The following is a 21,058-nucleotide window of genomic DNA, read 5'->3' as shown; positions in this document are numbered from 1 at the left end:
GGCGCTGGGCCCTGGGTGCTGGGCGGGGGCGGGCACAGCCGGACGGCCCTAGCCCGCCACTGGCAGCCGCTTCCTTCTCCTCCCCCAAATCTGGGGGGCCAGGAGAAGACTAATGCCGCCGCCTGCTGGAGGCAGGCGGGGACGCAGAGCAGCGAGGAGCCCCTCAATCTTCCGGGTCTCCGAGAGCCCCAACCCAGTCAGTCCCGGCGTAGCCGGCTGGCCTCCAAGCACTCCCAGGGCGGGGTCCGGGACCTTGGGTGGGACGGGGGCAGCCTCTGGTCAGTCCGTACTCTGGCTTACTCTGGCGGTCCCCCTCCCCCGAGCCAGGGGACTTGGAGATCCCACCCTCTCTTCTCCACCCGCACCCCACCCTCCGGATCCCTCCTCCCCCCATCAAAGGGCGGAATGCTAGACTGACAGTCCGGGGAACCCGCGGCAGAGCTCGCCCCCCGGCGGCGGCCAGGGGCAGGACGAGGGGGAGGGGGGCCCAGGGGCCCCCGCCCCTTCCCGCCTCCCCTCGGCCCCTCCCCCGCCTCCCTCCTTCCCTGCGCCCGCCCTGACAGCCACAGCCGCGTTGTCTCTGCGGGGCCGCTGCGGCTGCGGGGGCCGGGGGCTGCGGAGCTGCCGCGGGGGCTCCGCTCCCCGGGACCCCAGCCCGTCCAGGGTCAGGGTCAGGGTCAGGGTCAGGGCCGCTCAGCCGCGCCCCCGCCCCGTCTGGCTCCACCCGCCCGCCCACCCGGCGGCCCCGCCGGGGATGCGGCGGAGGCGGCGGCGGAGGCGGAGGCGGTGGCTCTGAGGCCGAGCATGGCCGGCCCCGGCCCGACCTACCCGCTCCACCGGCTCGTCTGGGCCAACCGGCACCGGGAGCTGGAGGCCGCGCTGCACAGCCGCCAGGTGAGGGAGGCCCGCCGGGCCCTGACCGCCCCCTCCAGCCCAGGGCGCCCCCGGCCCCCCACCCCCAACCCTGCCCACCTGCGCCCCCTCCCCAGGCAGCCTCCCCCCCCCCCCGCCAGAAGCCAGGGGTCCGTGGTTCATCCCACCCCGGGCCTCCTCCCAGCCCGCTGATCACCGGACCCGCAGGTCTGGCCGGAGCGGCCGGGGTTCTGGAACCTATTTTCAAACTTTCCATCGCTGGGCGCGGGCGTCCTGCAGCCCCCCGAGCCTCGGGCACCGCCGGCACCACAAACCCTCTCCCCGGCCGGGCTCCCCATCCCAGGCCCAGCCCGGGTACCAGACTGCCCTGTACCCTCCCCCTCTCTGCAGCCAGCCAGGCTGCATGATTACTGGGTTAGGCTTTTGACTTCCTCCGTTGCGCTCCCGGCGGGCTGTGCTAGCCCCCTTGTCCCGGTCCGCCAGCCTCTCGCTGGGCCTCCTCCTCTCCAAAACACTGCCTCCCTCTCTGCAGCACGACATCGAGTTAGTAGATCCTCGAGGTCGGACCCCCCTGGAGTTGGCCGTGTCCCTGGGGAACTTGGAGTCCGTGAGAGTACTACTAAGGCACAATGCCAACGTGGGCAAGGAAAACTGTCAGGGCTGGGCAGGTACCTGCTGGGGAGGCCACTGGGCACTGGCTGGGCCACTTAGGAAAGGGGGGGAGGTTGGGGGGCCAGGAGAGGCCTGCCCAGCCCATCTTTGCTGTCTCACCTCCTCCTTCTCCCCTTGACACCATCCCCCCCCCCCCACCTCCCGGCCCTCAAGTTTGACAGTGAGTGCTAATGGTTATAGTGTTAGCCTTGGAGCCAGGAAAATGTGGATCTGACCCTGCCTTAGATATTTGCTCCAAATGCGGACCTGGACAAGTGACTTGACCTTTCTGGGTCTCAGCTTCCTCAGCTATCAAATGAGGGGGTTGGACATGACCTCCGAGGTCCCTTTCAGCTCTAGAACCATGATCTTGTGAGTACTGGCCCGAGAGTCAGGAGATCCAGCTTCTCGCCCTGCCCTTCCACCCACTTGCCTTCTGGCCTTAGACAAGCCACTTTCCCCCTTCCCTAAGCCGGATTTCTCCTTTAATGTGAGGGAACCGAAATAGGTGGTTTCAAAAGCCCTTTGGAAATTTTTGGAATTCACTGTGCCCCTCAGGAACTTTCTGTCTGGTGAGACCCTCAAGGCACATCTCCGATTTCAGTGGGTTTTTCCCTCCCATAGTTGCCCCCCCCCCCCTTTCCATCTCTCCATGGCCCCGGTCGAGTCCAGCCTAGGACCCTGCCCTCAGGACTTCAGGAAGGACTGCTTGGTTGACTGGGAGGGCCAGCGACAGCATGGGCCTGATGACAGTGGGGATGGAGCTTGGGGGGAGGGTGGCGGGATGCTGAGGCAATGGTTCTGCCCTGTAGTCCTGCAGGAGGCTGTCAGTACTGGGGACCCCGAGATAGTGCAGCTGGTGCTACAGTACCGGGACTACCAGCGTGCCACCCAGAGGCTGGCAGGCATCCCTGAGCTCCTCAACAAGCTTTGCCAGGTACAGGGGAGCGAGCTGGGCAGACAGGGGTGGAGGGGATGTTTGGCTGGGGAGTATGCGCCCAGGGCACTATCGTAAGCATGGACAGTAACAAGACCCTCTTATAACAGCAGTCCTAAGAGGAAGGTCAGGCAAGGCAAATTTCCCCATTTTACAGATGGGGAAACTGAGGTTCAGAGAGGTTAAGTCCCCTGCCTAAAGCCACAGAGCTTATGGGTGTCTGGGATTGATTGGATTCTTCCCTGAGAATGGGTTTTGATGAGAGAAGGGAGATCATTAACTGTGGCTGTGCATGCACACTCGCGTGCACACACACACACACACACACACACACACACAAATACACACACTGGACCCCCTATTCCTATAGGCTCAGGAGTTTACAAATCACTTTTTCTTATAGCTCTGTGTAGCAGGTAATACAAAGATTGTTTTCCTGTTTTATACCTGGGGAAACTGAGGCTCATGGAAATGGTCACTTGCCCCAAATTAGCTAGTAAGTGTAGAAAGTGGACTGGGAACTTCAAGCTTGTCCTGCTGTAGCCCAGAGCTGCTCAGAATGAGAAAGGACTGACCTCTTCCTGGACAGGACCTGAGCAGGAGAAGGCCAGGGAGGAGAGGGGTGGGGTGGCTTGGCGGGAGGGGGTCAGTGTTTGCTGCTGCTTTGAAGTTTTCTGGTGGGGCCAGCTCTGGCCTCTGGAGCAGGGGGCCCCAAAGTCACTTCCTCTGATCCAAACCTGCCCCTCCCAGACTCAGGGAATCCCTAACAGGTGGGGGCCTTCTGTTTATCCAGGCACCTGATTTCTATGTAGAGATGAAGTGGGAATTCACCAGCTGGGGTAAGTGGGCACTGGGGAGGGGGGTGGCCCATTGGGTTGGGAGCAGGAAACCCTGGGCCACTTGGCCAATGTAAGGGGTCCAGCCCTGTGCCCCTTGCCAGGTGGGGCCCTCTAGCCCCTGACCCCATGCCCACAGTGCCCCTCGTGTCAAAGATGTGCCCAAGTGACGTATACCGAGTGTGGAAGCGTGGCCAGAGCCTGCGTGTGGACACCAGCCTCCTGGGCTTCGAGCATATGACCTGGCAGCGGGGCCGGCGGAGCTATATCTTCAAGGGCCAGGGTGAGAGAAAAGGGGACACTGAGGCAGGCGACTCGGGCCTGGAATCCAGGCCCAGGGTGGGCTGGGCACCCTCCCCCCTCCTCTCTCATCTGGCCCCTGGAGCCGAGGCTGGGATCACTGGCCAAGGGCCCTGACTGGAGGTCCCTACAGAGGCCGGAGCCCTGGTGATGGAAGTGGATCACGACCAGCAGGTGGTACGCACTGAGACCCTGGCGCTGGCCCTGCATGAACCTGAGGCCCTCCTGGCAGCCATGCAGCCGAGTGAGGAGCACGTGGCCAGCCGGCTCACCTCGCCCATTGTGTCCACCCACCTGGACACCCGAAATGTCGCCTTTGAGAGGTCAGTCCAAAGCCAAGAGAGAGGGGAGGAGGGAGGGAGCAGCCAGCTGAGTTAGCTGTGGGCGGAGGCATTGGGAGGCCTGGTTTTCACAGGAGCTCTGTGACCCCGGGTGAGTGGCTGCTTTTCTAGGTCTCAGTTGCCTCATCTGTAAAATGAGGATTAAAAAAAAAAAAACCTTGCCCTGCCTACCTTCTGGGGATGTGAATTTTTCTAAACAGAAAGCGTTATAAAGGGGAGACTTAAAAAAACTGATGAGACCAAAGGAAAAACTGAAAGGTCTCGCTTTCCCCATCTGTAAAATGAAAGGGCTGAACCAGGGGGCCTCTCCATTCCCTTCCAAGCTCAAAGTCTATGACCCTCCACTTTACATTCTAGAGCCTTAGTTTCCCTCTTTGTAAAAATGGCCCTGAGGATGCTTCCCGCTCTACTTATCCCATCCTAAGATCTCATAGCCACATAGAGCTGGCTGATGCTGGGGGAGGAAAGGGGGCCTCCAGGCGGAGCAGAGTCCCTTTTCTACCAGGTAGCTGCCCCTGTAGCTCTGTGGCTGAGGCTCTGGAGAGAGGGCTTGGTGCTTGGGGATGGGCAGGATCCTCACCTCCTCCATTCTTACCTAAATTCATTTCACCAAAGAATAGTGGCTAGTATTATAAGTGATGCACTGGAGGCTAGCCCAAACAGGCTGGGGTAGCCTGGAAACTCCACCACCTACAATAACAATGTTTCTATGGGAAAGGGCGTTCGTTCCTGCTTAGGAGACAAAGAAAGGAGGAGGAAGGAGGGACTTGAGCGTCTTCACTGAAACACCTTGGTCTCTTACAGGAACAAATGCGGGATCTGGGGCTGGCGGTCAGAGAAGATGGAAATTGTCAGTGGCTACGAGGCCAAGGCGAGGACTGGGGAGAGGGGGCCACGCCGGGGGAGGAGAGGGGGAAGCGTTTGGAAATCTGCCCAGAGAACCGCAGTCTTTCCACCCTGACCTCCCCACTGTCCTAATCACAGAGCTGACACTAGGTCCAGTCTCATACCAGTGTCACATTGGGGAAATTGTGGCCTTCCCACAGTAAAAATCCTGGCCCTGTCCTTCCTTTCAGGGCTGGTCCGAGGACCCCCTGGGATAACTGATGGGGAGGGGGGTGCGCAAGTCACTTAAACCCCTGCCCTCAGTTTCCTCCTCTGTAAAATCAAAGAGTTGGACTGGATGACTTCTGGGGTCCTTTCCAGCTCTGTCTGTGATTCTACAGTGACTGCTTAGCCCCGAGGCCTAGCCTTCTGTGGCTCCCTCTTGTCCCCTTCATGTGTCCACTCTGGGAATAGCTCAAACTTACCTTGGCCTGGGAGTGTGGGGTGGGGAGGGAAGGGGCCCTGGCTCTGGCCAGAGGCTGAGGGCCCCCCTCAGCCCCTGCTCACGTCAAGGTCTGTTTCCTTTCTCCCACCCCCAGGTATACAGTGCCAACAATGTGGAACTTGTGACAAGAACCCGGACGGAACATCTCTCTGATCAGGACAAGGCCAGGACCAAAGGTAAACCCAGGTGCGCCCACCTGCCTGCCACCTTTCTAGGGCAGGAAGAACCTTGGTCAGGGGTTCTCAGGCCCCTCCCAGCCGCTGATGTGCAGGGGGACATTGGCTGAGGCACTTCCTTTCTTGGGGTCTCAGCAGCTTCATCTGATGAATGGGGCCAATGATAACAACAATAATGCCTAACATTAATAGGGTGCTTACTATATGCTAGGCACTGTGCTAATCACTTTACAATCACAATCTCTTTCTTTTTTTTTTTTTTTCTGGGGCAATGGGGGTTAAGTGACTTGCCCAGGGTCACACAGCTAGTAAGCATCAAGTGTCTGAGGCCAGATTTGAACTCAGGTACTCCTGAATCCAGGGCCAGTGCTTTATCCACTGCGCCACCTAGCTGCCCTCTCTCACTGGCTTTTATGTTCACACAGGGGGAAAGACACCCTTCCACTCCTTTCTGGGGATGGCCCAGCAGCACTCATCCCACAACGGGGTGAGTGAGGGCTGGCCGGGTCTATGGCCCCTTGGTCCATGGGGAGTCAGGGAGGGAGGGTGGCAGGCACTTGGGCCAGAGGGCATTGGGGGCTGAGCCTGAAGGCTGGGGGAGAGGGCTGTTAAGTCTGGGGGTGGGGGCTGTTAAGTCTGGGGGTGGGGCTGTGAAGGCTGGAGGTGGGGGCTGCAAAGGCTGGGGGAGGGGGCTGCAAAGGCTGGGGGAGGGAGCTGTTAAGTCTGGGGGTGGGGCTGCGAAGGCTGAAGATGGAGGCTACAAAGGCTGAGTGCTTTTCCTGGGGGGCTGGAGCAGGCCCCTGTGCTCCAGTCAGCCAGTCCCACCAACCCCACCGCCATCTCCCCGGAAGAGTACTTTGACCCCAACTTCAGTCTGGAGGCTCGGAACATAGGCCGCCCCATCGAGATGTCCAGCAAAGTGCAGCGGTAGGATCGTCCCTCCATGGTGCAGGCCCCTCCTGGCCCCAGACTCTCTCCCTCTTCCCCTTTGCACAGATCCCCAGTTCCACAAATCTGTCCTAAGCACTGCTCTAAGCCCAGCCTGGTGCTGGGCTCTTTGGAGAACAGAAGGCAAGACAACAGGGCTGGGGGCCAGGCCTGGCTGGGTCAGATAAAAGGACTCTGCAGCTCCCGGCTGGGGTTTGGGGTGTAGGGTCTAGGCGGGTCTGATAGGCCAAGGCTGCTCTGGCAGGTTCAAGGCCACCCTCTGGCTGAGCGAGGAGCACCCCCTGTCTCTGGGTGACCAGGTGACGCCCATCATCGACCTCATGGCCATCAGCAATGCCCACTTCGCCAAACTTCGGGACTTCATCACCTTGCGCCTCCCACCAGGCTTTCCTGTCAAGATTGGTGAGGAGGGATGTAGAAAGGTGGGATGGAAAAGGCTGTGGGGGATGGGGTTTCTGCCTGTGTGGGAGCCCTGACTCCCCCCCTCAGTCACTTACCTGTGTGACATGGCCCATCAATTATTAAGCACCTACTGTTTGCCTGGCATTTTACAAGGTCTTGGGGATACAGAGACAAAGAGAAATTGTCCCTGTCCTCAAAGAGCTTAGTTTATCTAGGGAAGACAACATGTACATGTATGAGCATATAAAAGTGACACACAAAATGGATGCAAGGTAATGGGCGGGGCATGAGAAAAGGTCTCAGGAGCTGGGGATACACAAAAATCAAACATGGTTTCCCTCAAACACTCTAATGGGGGTACAACATGTAAGTAACTAGGTCTGTACAAGACGGAGACAGCGGATGATGGGAAGTAATCTCAGAGGGAGAGGCCTCTGTAGGGGGAGTGGGGAAGATGGAGGAAAACACCCCAGCCAAGTGAAGTTTGTGTCAGGGAAAGAAGCCAGGGAGGTTTGAGGTAAGGTTCAGCAGCCTCGTGTCCCTGCCGGCTCCTGACTGCAGGGTGAGCTGCTGGGGGCGATGGTGACGGGAATGGGCTTCTGTTGGCTCAGGGCCTGGCCTTGCTGTCTCCTCAGAGATCCCCTTATTCCATGTCCTCAATGCCCGGATCACCTTCAGCAACCTGTGTGGCTGTGATGAACCTCTGAGCTCCGTGTGGGTGCCATCTCCTAGCCCGAGGTCCACAGAACCCACCTGCCCTGCCGCTGGTATAGCCTGGGAGGGAGAAGGGGAGGATCCCTGTTGGGGAGGACCCCATGGGGTGGGGGAGAGAGAGGGGAGGATGGAGGTTTGGGCCTCTCCTCTCCCCAGGGAGCCCCTTTCCCTGTGAGGTGGACCCGGCCGTGTTTGAGGTCCCCGAGGGGTACAGCGTGCTGGGTGCCGGGCACAATGAGCCCCTGAGGGATGAAGATGATGACCTCCTGCAGTTTGCCATCCAGCAGAGCCTGCTAGAGGCTGGGACTGAGACCGAGCAGGTAAGACAGGCTGGGGCCTGGTGGCCATGCGGACAAAGGCAGTGGGGATCTCTGTAGGCTGGGGGGGCGGCAGGTGAAATGCTGTGGACAGCCCCTAAGGGGCTCCTTCTGTTCCTAGGGCCTTGAGGGGGTGAGCACTCGGGCTCAGGGTGTGAGAGGGATGGAGGGTCCAGGATGTGTGGGGTCAAAGTGAGGCGGGGGGGGGGGCCTAGGTGTTGCAGTGGATAAAGCACCAGCCCCGGATTCAGGAGGACCTGAGTTCAAATCCGACCTCACATACTGGACATTTAACTAGCCGTGTGACCCTGGGCAAGCCATTTAACCCTCATTGCCCTGCAAAACAAACAAAAACAAACAAAACCAAACACAAAGTGAGGCAGGGGACAGATCCCTGACCAAGAACCCTTCCCCTTCCTTTTCTCCCTCCCCTCCTCTCCCCCTTCCCCTCCCCTTCTTGAAGGTGACTATCTGGGAAGCTCTGACCAACACCCGGCCAGGCCCAGATCTCCACTCTCCCCCACCTGAGTATGAAGAACAGCTGCAGCTGGAGCGGTGAGCCCCCCACCTTCCATTCATTGCTGCCACCACCAGCATGGGGGGCCTGTAACTCTCCCAGGTGGAATGTTGTGGGGAAGTACTGGGGGGGTCCCACAGTGCCCCTCATCCTCTCATGATCACCTCACTGTCTCTAGGATTGGGGAGCTTGGGGGAAGAAGGAGGAGATAAGGAAGGGGAGGACTGAGGCTGTCTGGAGTGCCCTGGGGACCAAGGGTGGGACATTTGTGCCTTTGGGGAAAAGGGAGACTGTCTCCCCCTTGTGGGTTTTACTGTTCACCAGGCACTTTGGGTCTTCTCTCTAACATGGGCACCTTGCCATAGCCCCACATCAACCCCATGGTGCCAGGGAATCTGGGGGGTTTGGGCATTAAAAGTAGCACACGCATCTAGAAAGGCTTTGGAGGGGGAGAGCTAGGTGGCACAGTGGATAAAGCACCGCCCTGGATTCAGGAGGACCTGAGTTCAAATGTGGCCTCAGACACTTGACACTTACTAGCTGCGTGACCCTGGGCAAGTCACTTAACCCTCATTGCCCCACAAAAACAACAACAAAAAAGCCCAACAACTTAGAAAGGCTTTCTGGTGGTGGCATCTGGGCAGCTAGCTGCAAGTCTTGCTCTAGATCTTCCCAGCTCAGCGCCCCCTGGGCTGGCCCCAGACCCTGCCGCTTTTAGCCTCCCTAAAGGAGGAGGAGAGGGGGGCTTCCTAGGTCCCCAGGCCCTGTTAGCATTTGCTCCTCTCTGCACCTTGGCAGGGCCCTCCAGGAGAGCCTGCTACCACCTCCAGAACCTGGGGGCCCGGGTTCACCTCATCTGATGCCCCCTTCTCTGAGCCCCCCCAGCTTTGATGAGCAGCTCCGCCTGGCCCTGGAACTGTCCTCCCGGGAGCAGGAGGAGAGGGAGAGGAGGGGGCAGCAGGAAGAGGAGGAGCTCCAGAGAATTCTGCGCCTGTCCCTCACCGACCACTGAACAGCCCAGTCAGGATGGGAAGGACACTGCCCAGGCCAGGCCTCGCTCCTGGCTTTTATTATTTATTTATTTATGAGCAGCTGACCATCTGGGGGGAGGGGTCAGGGGTTGCCCAAGATGGAGATGGGGATGGAAATAAATCAGAAACAAGCCTGTGGCTTAGTTCTGCTTTCTGGGACTTGGGGTAGGGATGGGACCCCCTCCCTAATCTGCCTCCTGAGAACAAAGAGTCATTCATTGCAGATGTTTGTTTGGTGTTATAAAGAGGCTCCCGACTCCCATCAGACTTGCCTGGCTTCCTTCCCCCTCCCCCATCTCCTCTCTGCCCTCTCTTCCCTCCCCTATTGACAGGTGCCCGCTGTGTACAGGGCCAGGGTGGTGGCCGACAGGGTTTCGGGTGTCCTGGCCCCAGCCCTCCCTAAGCTCAGCCTACACACAGGTGTAATTGGATGACTCACTACCAAAAGAAAGGCCTGGAAAGCGGGCCCCGGGGAGACCCTTGGGGTCAGGTCCTGACTGTGAGCAGCTCCTGGCGCTACATTCTAGCCCGGACAGCAACCCGGTTCCAGAGAGGATGGGGGTTCCGTGCACAGTTGGCCAGCCCCATTCCTCTCGGCCCCAGGGGCTTCCCCTAGCGTGCTGGGTTCCCAGATGTCCAGCTGCTGGGGCCTTAGGGGCCAGCGAGGGACTTGAGGCTGAGAGAGCTTACGACTCGCCTGGGTCAGCCGGCACCTAGTCAGTGGCCGGGGTTGGGAGCCCAGGCCCCCCGCCAGGAACATTTTCTTCTCATTGGTCCCAAGCTGCCATCGATGTCACAGGTGGGAGGTTGAGGCTGGGGCCCGGCCTGTGCTGGGGGAGCAGAGCCGGCTGTCGTCATTGGGCTCAGTCAGAAGCTGCGCGTGCCGCAGGACCAGAGCGCCCTACGGAGACGAACCTGGCAGCCCCGGCCCCAATCACCTGGAAAGGGAGAAGGGGGAGGGGGGAATTCGGCTGGCCCCGCCTCAGGGGGCGGGGCCTCGTCAAAGGGAGCCGGAGAGGGAGGGGAGGGGCGGCTGCGGCGCTAGCAGCGCGGAGAGCCTGAGGAGGCCGAGCGGGCGGGGCGGCTGGCCCTTTAAGGGCCGCCCCCAAGGAGGTGCCAGGCCGGAGTGGCTCGGCCCGGCTCCGCTCATTGCTCTCCTTCCTGGTCTGGCCTGGCCAGGCCTGGGCTGGGCTGGGCTGGGCTGGTCCAGTCGGTTCGGATCGGGTCTGTGGGAGGGGGCTGCGGCTGGAGCCCTCCGTCCAGCCGCGCACGCGTGCATGGCCCTGGTCACAGTGAGCCGATCCCCCTCGGGCAGTGGCCACTCCACCCCCGTGGGCCCCGCGGTGAGTCCGCCTCTGCCCCGTCCCTGCCCACGCAGCAGTCTGCCCTCTCGCTCTCTGGGCCTGCCGGAACGCGCACTGGGCAGTGCCCATCTCCCCGGGCACCCCCGGCCAAGCGGAGGTCTGCCAGGGCCCCTGGACCTCCCCCAGCCCGTACGAGAAGTGGGCCCCGGGGATGCCCCCGCGGTACCTACCCTGCAGACAGCTGGTGGCCTGGCCAGGGGTGGAGGGATGGGCCACAGGACAGAACTCCCGGGAGTCTGCCGGGTGGCATGGGGAGCCATGCTGGGCTGTTTGGAGGCAGGAATCTCTCTGCCCTGGCCCCTGGAGCCTAGGGTGGGGGCGGAGGTGAAAGGGAGAAGGGGGAAGCTCCGCTCCACAAACCTTAACCTCGCCCATCCCCCACCCTGTGTGGGCCCAGGAAAAAGAAATGGTTGGTTCCGATGGTCTCCAAGGTGCCTTCCAGCTTTAGCTTCAGATCCTCCACTCTGGTGGAAGGCCTCGCCCCACTCCTCTGGGCCTGGCTCCCAAGAAGGAACAACCTGTTAGGCCTGCAGTGCCAGGGAAGGGCAAGGGAGGGGAAGGGCTGCCAGAGCCCCTCATACTGCCCCCGTGGGGCTGCTTCCCTGGCAGGATGAAGGGCTGAGCAGGAGGAGCCGGCTGCAGCGCAGGTGAGGAAGCCCCCTTCCCCACAACCCAGGCATGGGCTGCCCCACCTTTGTCTCCCCAGGTTAGCTGGGTGTCCGGTGAGATCAGAGGGCTGAGTTGTGGGCTGCTTAGATCCTTTGCCCCATCATAGGACCCGGTCTCTCTGCTCCAATAACTCAGCTCGGTGGATAGGAAGGGAGGGTGAAATGGCCCTTCCTAGGGGAAACAGATGATGTTGGGGTTAAGGGCTTTGAGATCTTCCGGGAGTAAGCAATCTCCCTCCGTTCCTGGCCAGGCAGAGCTTTGCGGTGCTGCACGGGGCTGTCCTGGGGCTCCAAGACAGAGGGGAGCCCAGCCCTGGGGATCAGGACAGGTCAGATGACGAGGATGACCCAGAAGACGAGGAGCCTTCCTCGGACCAACCCGATGGAAATGGCCGGGGGACTCAAGTGTCCTCGGGCTCTGGGAAGCAAGAGCAGAGGAGGCACCTGCACCTCATGGTGGACCTGCTCAGGGCCCAGGACAATATCCAGCTGGTAAGAGGTTGGCCTGAGGGAAAGGGAAGGAAAAGACACCATTTATTTCTGGTTCTTCTCCTCCCTCTCTGATGGTGCCTTCTCTGTCTCCTCTTCCTCCTGCCTCCCCCAAAGGCTCTGTCCTCATCCTTGTGCCCTCCTTTCTCCATCCTCTCTCCCTCGGGCAAGTCCATCTCCTTCCAGGGCTTCAACTCTCCCTTCCAGGAGGAGGATCCCGACCTCCCTCTGTCTCACTGCCTCTGTCAGAACCATCTCCACCAGGATGCCCTGACACCATCTCAAATGCAGCATGTCTCAAACTGAACTCAGCATCTTGCCACCGACATCTGCTCCTTCTGATTCCGCCGATTTCTACACTGCCTTTCTCCCAGTCCATGACATTCCAAACCTCAGGCGTTTGGTTTTTCTTGCTCCCTCTCCATTAACCAGCCAATGCCCAAGTCCCATCAGGCCTAGGTCTCCCAGAGGATTTGGGTTCCTCCTTTCCATTTCCTCCGCTGTCTGCCTAGTGAGAGCCCAGCCCCTAAGCCCTCCCCCAAACTCCGCCTCCAGTCTGGCCAGCCTCTCTGCAGCACCGTTTTTTTTTGTTTTTTTTTTTTTTTGTGAGGCAATTGGGGTTAAGTGACTTGCCCAGGGTCACACAGCTAGGATTTGAACTCAGGTCCTCCTGAATCCAGGACCAGTGCTCTATCTACTGCGCCACCTAGCCGCCCCCCGCAGCACCATTTTTAATAACCCTCTCACTAAATACAAATTTTAGGAAAGTTCACCTTGGCATTCAAGGTCCTCGCCCCACTAGCCTTGCTTCCCTTTCCAGCCTCTTCTCTCTTACAGGAACCCTCTGTTCCAGATAAGCTGGGTTCAAATCCTGTCTCTGATGCTTATACCTGTGTGATCTGGCGCAAGTCCCTCACAATCCCCGGGCCCACCTTTGTAAAATAAAGGAGTTAGACTAGATGGCTTTTAAGGCCCTGCCATCTCCAGATCTATGCTCCTACCTCTCTGTAAGTCCTTTAATACCTCTAGACCTCTTCCTCTTCTGCAGTATGAGGAGGGCTAGACTAGATGCTCTCTAAGGTCTCTGCAGCGCTAGAGCTGTGTGTGATCCCTGGTCCTTTGATGTCCCCCTGCTCAGCCTTGATCGTCCCACAGAGGCCAGTGCATGCATTGGGAAAACTCTCCTGGCTCGTAAAATTCTCCCCATCTCTGAATGCCTGGCTCAGACGTCACCTCCTCTGGGAAGCCTCTGATTTCCCAACAAGATGTAACTTCTCCCTCTCTTCCTCTCTATTAGTACTTTCCATATTCTGTCTAATTCTCTTGGTATCAGCGTCTCTGTCTTACGTGCCCACTGAGAGAGTGCACTGGGAGAACATCACTCCCCTCCCTCTGTCCTACCCCACCCACTAAATCCTCAACGGGAGCTCAGGAAATGTTTGTTCTACTGAACTGGGAGAGGTCATAGTACGGTGAATAGATGTGTTTGAGAGGGAGCATTGCTTAGTGCATAGAGAGCTGGCTTCAGAGCCAGGAAAACCTGGGTTCAGCTCCTGCCTCTGACACACACTGGCTGCAAGGATGACCCTGGACAAGTCACTTCACTTAGTGTCCCAGGCAATTCTAAGACTAAGCACAGAGAAGGTACCCACATGCATGATAGAGGGATTTGCCTACATCTGGGAGTTCCATCAAGAAATCACAGGTCCAACTCCTCCCCGACCTCCACCCTACCTTCAGCACCACCACCCCCATCCCCTGGATATGTATTTAGAGACTGTACTTGGGATGACATCTCTGAATCACATGCTTTCTTTCCCAGGCAGTACAACTGGAGACCACCCGACCTCAATGGCTCAGGTACCTGCTTGTGGTGTCCACATCAGAGCTACTGAGCCAGGATGAGACTGTCCTTCTAGGGGTAGACTTCCCCCAGAGCAGGTAGGGGCACTGCTGGAAATGGGGACACTGGGGAGACAGGAAGGGCAAGGAGAAGCCAGCTGTCTTTCCCTCTGTCCCTCCAGTTCCCCCAGCTGCACCTTGGGCCTGGTCCTACCCCTCTGGAGTGACACACAAGTTTACCTGGATGGTGATGGGTGAGGAAAAAGAGACGACATTAGTGGGAGGGGAAGAAGGCTGTTTGGACTATCAGTGCTTTGGGATTTGGGTGGGGAAAGCACCAGAGTTCTCTGGACCTCAGTTTCCCCATCTGTCCAACAGAGATAACACACTTGTCCTGCCTGTCTCAGAGGGCAGTTGGGATAAGAGCTGGTGAGATCATGGCTAGGGAGGTGGCTCTGTAGAAAGTCTGAAACCTTTGAGGAATGTACTTGTGTTTATGAGCTGAATGACTCATCCTTGTACACTTGGAAGAGATATAAGAGATGACCTAGTCCAACCCCCTTATTTTATTTAGGGAAACTGAGGCCCCAAGAGGGGAAAGACTGTGCCCGTTTAGGTTGCCCTGACTGGAGCCTGGGAATCTCCCAGCTTGCACTGCCCACTCCTGAGGGCGTGGTCTCCCCCTCCTTCTCTAGGGGCTTCACTGTGACATCTGGGGGTCAAGCACGAATCTTCAAGCCTATCTCCATACAGACCATGTGGTGAGAAGGAGAAGTGGGGGGGTGGGAGTGGGGGAAGGGGAGGCCCGGCCTAATGGTGTCAAAGCAGCCACAGCTTCCTTGGACATTCCCCGGAGGAGTTACGAAAGCCCAAAGATGTCACTGAGAGCCGAGGTGGGAAATGGGGCAGCTCAGCCTGCCTCAGGGTCCTCCCCACTCCATTCCGTCCTCCATTCGGCCTTGACAGTGGCTGTCCTGAGCCCAGCTCTCACCATGTCACCCCCTGCTCTAGAAATTCCAATGGTTCCCTATCACCTCCAGGATCCAGTATAAGATCCTCTGCTTCTTCAAAGCCCCTCCTCCCTGTACCCCTCCTCCCTTTCCAGTCCCTGACATGAATGCAGGGAATGAGTGACCCCGGGCTCCTGGCTCTTCCACAGACAATCTCCATCCCCCATGGCTGGAAGGCTCTCCCTTGTCCCTTCTTTCTACTGACCTCCCTGGCTTCCTTCGAGTCCCACCTAAAATCCCACCTCCTCCAGGAAGCCCTCCCCAGCCCCTCTCTCAATTCTTGTCTAGAGCTTATTTGGACATATTTAGACTGGGAGCTCCCTGAGGGCAGGGACTGCCCTTTGCCTTTCTTTGTAGCGCATAGTAGGTGCTTAATAATGCTGAGTCACTTCCTGCCTGCACTCCTCCCACTCAGGGCTACCCTCCAGGTGTTGCACCAGGCATGTGAGATGGCTCTGGGCAATGGGCTGGTACCCGGAGGCAGTGCCCTGGCCTGGACTGGCTACTACCAGGACCGAATCACCTCTGACCAGAGCTGCCTCAATGAGTGGATGGCCATGGCTGACCTGGAGTCCCTCCGGTCTCAGCTGCCCAGTGCGGACTCTAGTGGGTCAGTGCTCTTGGTGGGGGGAGGGGCAGGAAGGGGGAATGTGGCCACTGGGCTTGGAGGAGACAAGGGGAGAGCTGGAACTGGGGACATTGGTCGGATGGGCTCCACCCTTAGGCACTCCGAGCAAGAACGGATGGAGCAACTCATCCGTGATGAGCTGTGGCATGTGTTGGACACCAGTGACCTGGAAAACGTCACTTCCAAAGAGGTAGGGGGAGCCAGACGGGAGGTAAAGGGCGGTCTGAGAGTCCAGACCAGAGCTGGCCCGCTGCCAGCTGGGGAGATCCCAGGCTTCCCTGGGAAGTTTCCTCTGAAGCAACAACTTTCCTCAGGTGCCTTTACCCAAAAAGGCCTCAGCCCCCCTCCTGCCCTGACAACATGTGAGCTTCCAGGCTGTGTCTCTGGGGTTTGGCCATGGCCCCCAATCGCTGTGAAGGGCTGACAACTTGAGTCCTGTGACTCTCTGACCTGGGGCCTGGCCTGCTCCCAGGCCGCCGCCACATCCTGGACAGGCCTGGGGAGTGGGCAGCAGGCCTTCATCCGCCTGCACTAATCTCTTGTATCTCCCTTGACCCCCTTCTCCAGATTCGCCAGGCCCTCGAGGGCCGCCTGGGCTGCCCCCTGCACGAATACCGAGACTTCATCGATAACCAGATGTTGGTGCTCATGGCCCAGCAGGATCGGGCCTCGCACATCTTCCCCCACCTGTACCTGGTGAGCTTGCCACTCACTGGCACTGGTGAGGAATGCTGGGTTGGGCGGCAACATGGGGAGGAAGGGGGCTAGCCACCACTACCCTTTCCCCAGGGCTCCGAGTGGAATGCAGCCAACCTGGACGAACTGCGGAGAAACCAGTAAGCATCAAAGGGCTGAGGGGGACCTTGGCGGTTTTCTGGGCCAATCCCTCATCTTACAGAGGAGACTGAGGCCTGAAGCTCTCCCCCTTTTGAGACTCGCCTTCCCCTTGCCTCCTCCCTCCCCAGGGCCCATTCAGACCCCCCCCCACTGCCCCCATCACAGTCACAGTGGCCCTTTTGCCATTCTGACTCGTGCTCCTCCCCAAGGCAAAGGAAGAACAGGCATTGCTTACAATTCCTAGTCACACTCTGCAGACCCCCAGGGTCAGGGCCCCTGGCACTGCCTTTTTCCAGCAGAAAAAGATTTCTCTTGCTGCCCCCTCTCCAAAGAAGGTGGCGCCTTCCCAAGTGGCATCTAGCCACTTATCACCCATTTACTGGTGTGAGTCCCCATCAAAGCCACCACTTGGCATGGTTACAGAGCTGAGTGAGGCAAAACGCCGAGCCGAGATTACTTTCTGAAAAAGGCCAGATCTCTTTTAGAACCAGCTGTGGAATGTGGGAGCTGGATGAGACCCACCAGAGGTCCAGTGGAGCCTTTTTGTAAAGAAAGGTGGAAAGAGAGGCCCCCAAAAGGGAAGACACTTGACCAAGGTCACTCAGTGTGGCACAAAGGAAGGAACACTGGCTTGGGTTTCAGAGGACCTGGGTTCCAGTCCTGCCTCCCACACTTGTGACCTAGGTGACCTTGGGCAAATCCTTTCCCTCAAGATGCCTCAGTTTCTTCTTCTGTAAAGGGGGGGCGGGGTTGGGCCAGAGAACCTACGAGCAGTGACTAGAGCTTGGGGCTCTGAGTTCCTGGTAGACCAGCTCACTCACCACCGCCACACAACAGCGTCCTGTGAACCCAGGTTTGATCACTGCCCTTTGTTCCTGACATCAGGTTGTTTCTGGGAGTGCGCTGCAACTTTGCCGCACTGAATCTTTTCACTGGCATTTTCAACAGACACTAATATTTTCCAGTTGAGTTCTCCAAGGGAGCTGAGCTGGGCCTCAGGCCTGTCCTGGCTGGGCCCAGGCTCCCTCAGGCCCCTCAGGCCTGCCCTGACCAGGCCCAGGCTTCCTCATGCCCAGGCTCCCTCAGGCCTGTCCTGTCTGGGCCCAGGCTCCCTCAGGCCCCTCAGGCCTGCCCTGACCAGGCCCAGGCTCCTTCAGGCCCAGCCAAACACAGCCTGGCTTCTCCTTGGCAGGGTCAGTCACATCCTGAATGTGGCCAGGGAGATCGACAACTTCTACCCGGAGCTCTTTACCTATCTCAATGTCCGGCTCTGGGACGAGGAGACAGAGCAGCTTCTGCCTCACTGGAAGGAGACTCACCGCTTCATCGAGGCAGCTCGGTGGGTCAGGCTCCCTCCTCCCAGGCCCCTCACAGTTCAGCCACACTCCTCTCCTTGCCCCGATTCAGCCCTGCCCCCCGCCTTGTGCTTCTTCTCCCTCCCTGTCCCGTCCATGGTGCCCCACCTTTCTTAGCAGCGACACACTTCTGCTGTGTAGGGCCAACATCTTGGCCTCCTGCTCCCAGGTGCCTTTCTGGCCTCTGGCCTGTGGGCAGGCAGGCTCAATGTCCCCAGAAGTCAGCTGACACAGCCCAAGGAGCCGGGTCAGACTAGGGGTGGCTGACCAAGAGGGTCCCTTCTTGTACAGGGCGCAAGGCTCCCGCGTGCTGGTACACTGCAAGATGGGGGTGAGCCGCTCTGCCGCCACCGTCATGGCCTATGCCATGAAACAGTACAACTGGAGCCTGGAACAGGCATTGCACCACGTGCAGGAGCTGCGCCCCATTGTCCGGCCCAACCCTGGCTTCCTGCGGCAGCTGCACACCTACCAAGGCATCCTCACAGCCAGGTAGTGCGCACTAGGGTGGCCCAGGGGGGTGGCCAGGGAACAGAGCAGGAAGGGGACAGTCACCACTCCCTCTTCCTTCCAGCCGCCAGAGCCAGGTTTGGGAGCAGAAGGCTGGAGGCAGGACCTCCCTGGAGGAGGCTTTGGCTCAGGATGTGTCCTGGTTGCCTCCCTCACACCCCCTGGAGCCAGGGGACAACAGGGACTGGAAGGCTGCTGGAGGGGAAGAGCTACAGGGAATACCGAGAGAGGGGCCCGGCCTCGGGGGGCCGGGACCCCGGCCTCGCATGAACCTCCGGGGGATCATGAGGTCCATCAGTCTGCTGGAGCCCCCAGACCTGGGGAGTCAGCCTGACACCAGTGATCTGCCTGAGGTGAGGGTAGTGGGGCACCTCCAGGATATCGGTGCCATCATTGCACCATCCTCAGGCTGGAGGCGTCAGGGTGTGGTGAATAGCGAGGCAGCCTCAGCCCGGGGAAGCCACAACGCCTAACGCTCACCTATGGAGCAAGTGTCTGTAACTATGGAGGGAGTTTTCTCTCAGGGAGTTCTCTAGGCCAATGAAATTAGAGGTTGGGACAAAAAGGAGGGAAAGAAAAAGGCCTTACCAAGGGTAACCCCTTTGTTTCTGGAGCTGGGGGTCCACCTGGAAGGTGCCAGCCAGCACCAGACACCCACATGAAGCCACTAGAGAACAGCTTGGGGCCCTAGGTGGGCAAAGGCCAATGTCTTCCCCTCTCATTACCAAGATCAGTGTGGGCTGAAGGGCTGGTGGAGGTGAGAACAGACTGCTGGGAGGTGAAGGGGTGTTGGGGAGGGGCAGGGCTGGCTCCTGAGAGGTGATGAGGTTGGGCCTGGCCTGCTTGGCGTCGTGCCAAGGAGAGGCAGCCTGGGGCCTCTCTTGGCAGTGACTTTTGTCCTTTCCCCTTCTCTTCCTGTATGCTCCCAGGTGTTTGTCTCCTCTCCAGAGAATCCTCTCTCTCAGGCCATGAGGTACCCAGGGGAACCTCGGCCTACCCTGTTCTCCCGAAAGTCTGTGGCTGCCTTGCACAGTGCAGCCCTGGTGGCCAGACGGAGCCGGGCCTTCCAGGATCAGGGCCAGGGGGCGCCTGTGGATGTCCCTAAGCCCAGGGCCCGGAGGATGACGAGACAGGCCAGTGTGGATAGTGGCGGAGAAGAAGGAAGGCCCTGAACCCTTCTAGACACTAGGACGAGGTCACCAACCAGAGGGACCTCACCCCCCACACACCTCACCTCCTTTGTCCCTGTTCCACAGCCCTCTGACTGCCACCGACAGCACACTGACATCTCCCCCAGGGCCAGGACCTCATGCTCCTCTCCACTGTTCATCTAGGGGAAGGGGGGCCAGGACAGAGCATACGGGACTATTTTTGTCAGCTTTCAGTTCATCCCATGAAGGTCCGACCTTGGCCTAAGACTCCCTGCTGTGCCCCAAGCCTCTAGTCATGTCTTTCCCTCCTTTCCAAGGGGAGTAGGCCACCCCCTCTCCTCTCTGTGGCTCCCCAGAGTTTAGCCAGGGTTATCTGCCAGAATCTCAGAGGGTCAGGGGCCTCATCCCCTAGTCCCCAAAGGACACAGGACAATTTGTGTCCTTACTGGCTGGAGCATTTCAGGGCGGGTATCCTGGGGGACCAAGGGCTGAGTCACAGGCCAGCTGCTGCTGTCAGCCTCAGGCCCGCCTTTCACAACTGACTCGAGTCTCTTTTTGTGGACTCTTCATCTTTGGAGGGGCAGGTAGTTCAAGGTCAGAAGGAGAAGTCTACCAAGGCCGACTGGGTTTGGGATTGCTGTCTCCTGCACCCTCCAGCCTAGCCTCCCCAGCCCCTCTGGGCTGCTGTGACTTGGGTCACCAGACCGTGGGCCAAGGCCAGAGCAGCTTTAACACACACACACACACACACACACACACACACACACACACACTCCTCCCCTCCTCCATTCCTCATTAGCTAGCCAGTATTTTCTATGGTCTTTTAATTCTATGGCTTTTTATTTAGGAATAAAAAAGTTTCATATTAAATCATTTTCCATTTTATGATATAAAGTTTCATACTCAAGTGCTTAAGTTGGCTTTATCAGTCTTAGTTTTTTGGATGGTTGGTTTGGGTTTTCTTGCCTCCTGGTCTCCACTTGCATCTTTACTGGCTTCATCCACTCATTTGGCAAGCATTTATTAAGTGCTTACTGTGTACCAGGCATGATGCCAGATTCAGGGAGGACACAAAACCAAAAAAATAGCAGGCCCTGCCCTCTAAGAGCTTTTACGCTACTGGGGGGAAAACCACATACAGATTGGGAAATAGCCAATACAGATAAAGGGATCAGGGCTGAGAGTGGGATGACAGACTCGGAGGCCGGTATTCTCTTTCCTTCCTTCAGGACGGGGATAGCATCTTAGTCAAAAGGGTCTTTGAAACCAACAGTGTGCTTCAGTGGGAAGAGCCTGGATTTGGGGTCAGAGGACCTGGGTTCAAATCTGGTTACTCCTCTGGGTGACACTTTGGGAAATCTACTTCTTCCCCTTTCTGAGCCTCAGTTTCCCCATCTGTAAAATGAGGGGTTTCTTCCAGCTCTAGGTCCATGATCCTGTTTACCTGAGGAAACTGAGGCTCCTCAAAGGCTAAGCAACTTGCCTGAGGGTCCCAGAAGGCCTGAAAACCTCCCCTCTAACAGGATCCCTCCTCTTGAGCTTTCAGGAGAAATGCACATTGAAACTGGTGGTTCTTTTAAGCACAGCCTGTAGCTCTTCAAATTCTCCCTTATCAGAATTAGACTATGCCAATCTGTATGAGATTTTACAAGGCACATAGACTCTTCTGGTTAATGATTACAAGCAATAATAGTAACAGCTCACGGGTTTTAACAAGGCAGCTGGATACAATGGAATGAGCTATGGTTGTACGGGGAATCAGAGGGTCTGGATTCAGATCCTGATGGGATTTGAACAAATCACTTCAACTCTTTGGGCCTCAGTTTCCCCT

At 58.3% G+C, this 21,058-nt stretch overlaps 2 protein-coding genes across 7 annotated transcripts; both read left to right on the top strand.

Moving 5' to 3' along the window:
* The first annotated feature begins 738 nt into the window (after nt 1-738).
* Nucleotides 739-9,618, top strand: ANKRD13D (ankyrin repeat domain 13D). Its single transcript, XM_043969504.1, has 15 exons — nt 739-894; nt 1,406-1,541; nt 2,337-2,461; nt 3,255-3,300; nt 3,437-3,580; nt 3,731-3,920; nt 4,743-4,809; nt 5,363-5,444; nt 5,870-5,931; nt 6,241-6,371; nt 6,637-6,794; nt 7,430-7,561; nt 7,665-7,828; nt 8,289-8,380; nt 9,141-9,618. The coding sequence occupies exons 1-15, from the start codon at nt 805-807 to the stop codon at nt 9,352-9,354; spliced, it is 1,833 nt and encodes a 610-aa protein (XP_043825439.1). The 5' UTR covers nt 739-804; the 3' UTR covers nt 9,355-9,618.
* Nucleotides 9,619-10,447: 829 nt separating this feature from the next.
* SSH3 (slingshot protein phosphatase 3) lies at nt 10,448-20,097 on the top strand. Of its 6 annotated transcripts, XM_043972551.1 has the most exons (15): nt 10,448-10,716; nt 11,347-11,384; nt 11,661-11,897; nt 12,012-12,060; nt 13,717-13,835; nt 13,919-13,990; nt 14,432-14,497; nt 15,162-15,356; nt 15,471-15,564; nt 15,942-16,070; nt 16,164-16,210; nt 17,404-17,550; nt 17,858-18,058; nt 18,141-18,429; nt 19,006-20,097. In XM_043972551.1, the coding sequence occupies exons 1-15, from the start codon at nt 10,651-10,653 to the stop codon at nt 19,246-19,248; spliced, it is 1,992 nt and encodes a 663-aa protein (XP_043828486.1). In that variant the 5' UTR covers nt 10,448-10,650; the 3' UTR covers nt 19,249-20,097. The 6 variants fall into 6 exon arrangements, with proteins under 6 accessions (XP_043828486.1, XP_043828487.1, XP_043828489.1 ...); XM_043972552.1 differs by lacking the exon at nt 12,012-12,060 and having other exon boundaries at nt 11,657-11,897; XM_043972556.1 differs by lacking the exons at nt 10,448-10,716; nt 11,347-11,384; nt 11,661-11,897; nt 12,012-12,060 and adding exons at nt 12,882-12,901; nt 13,033-13,538.
* The last annotated feature ends 961 nt before the right edge of the window (nt 20,098-21,058 follow it).

The sequence above is a fragment of the Dromiciops gliroides genome, chromosome 6, assembly GCF_019393635.1.
Source record: "Dromiciops gliroides isolate mDroGli1 chromosome 6, mDroGli1.pri, whole genome shotgun sequence".
NCBI lineage: Eukaryota > Metazoa > Chordata > Mammalia > Microbiotheria > Microbiotheriidae > Dromiciops > Dromiciops gliroides.
The sequence above is the reverse complement of the archived record's forward strand: the minus strand, read 5'-3'. Positions and strand labels throughout refer to the sequence as shown.

Excerpts from the sequence above, each read along its gene's own strand:
- ANKRD13D (XM_043969504.1), top strand. The coding sequence starts at position 805 with ATGGCCGGCCCCGGCCCGACCTACCCGCTCCACCGGCTCGTCTGGGCC. Across the intron at positions 2,462-3,254 it reads TCCTCAACAAGCTTTGCCAG|GCACCTGATTTCTATGTAGA; the intron begins GTACAGGGGAGC and ends CTGTTTATCCAG. Across the intron at positions 3,921-4,742 it reads CGAAATGTCGCCTTTGAGAG|GAACAAATGCGGGATCTGGG; the intron begins GTCAGTCCAAAG and ends GGTCTCTTACAG.
- SSH3 (XM_043972551.1), top strand. The coding sequence starts at position 10,651 with ATGGCCCTGGTCACAGTGAGCCGATCCCCCTCGGGCAGTGGCCACTCC. Across the intron at positions 14,498-15,161 it reads ATCTCCATACAGACCATGTG|GGCTACCCTCCAGGTGTTGC; the intron begins GTGAGAAGGAGA and ends CCTCCCACTCAG. Across the intron at positions 17,551-17,857 it reads CGCTTCATCGAGGCAGCTCG|GGCGCAAGGCTCCCGCGTGC; the intron begins GTGGGTCAGGCT and ends CTTCTTGTACAG.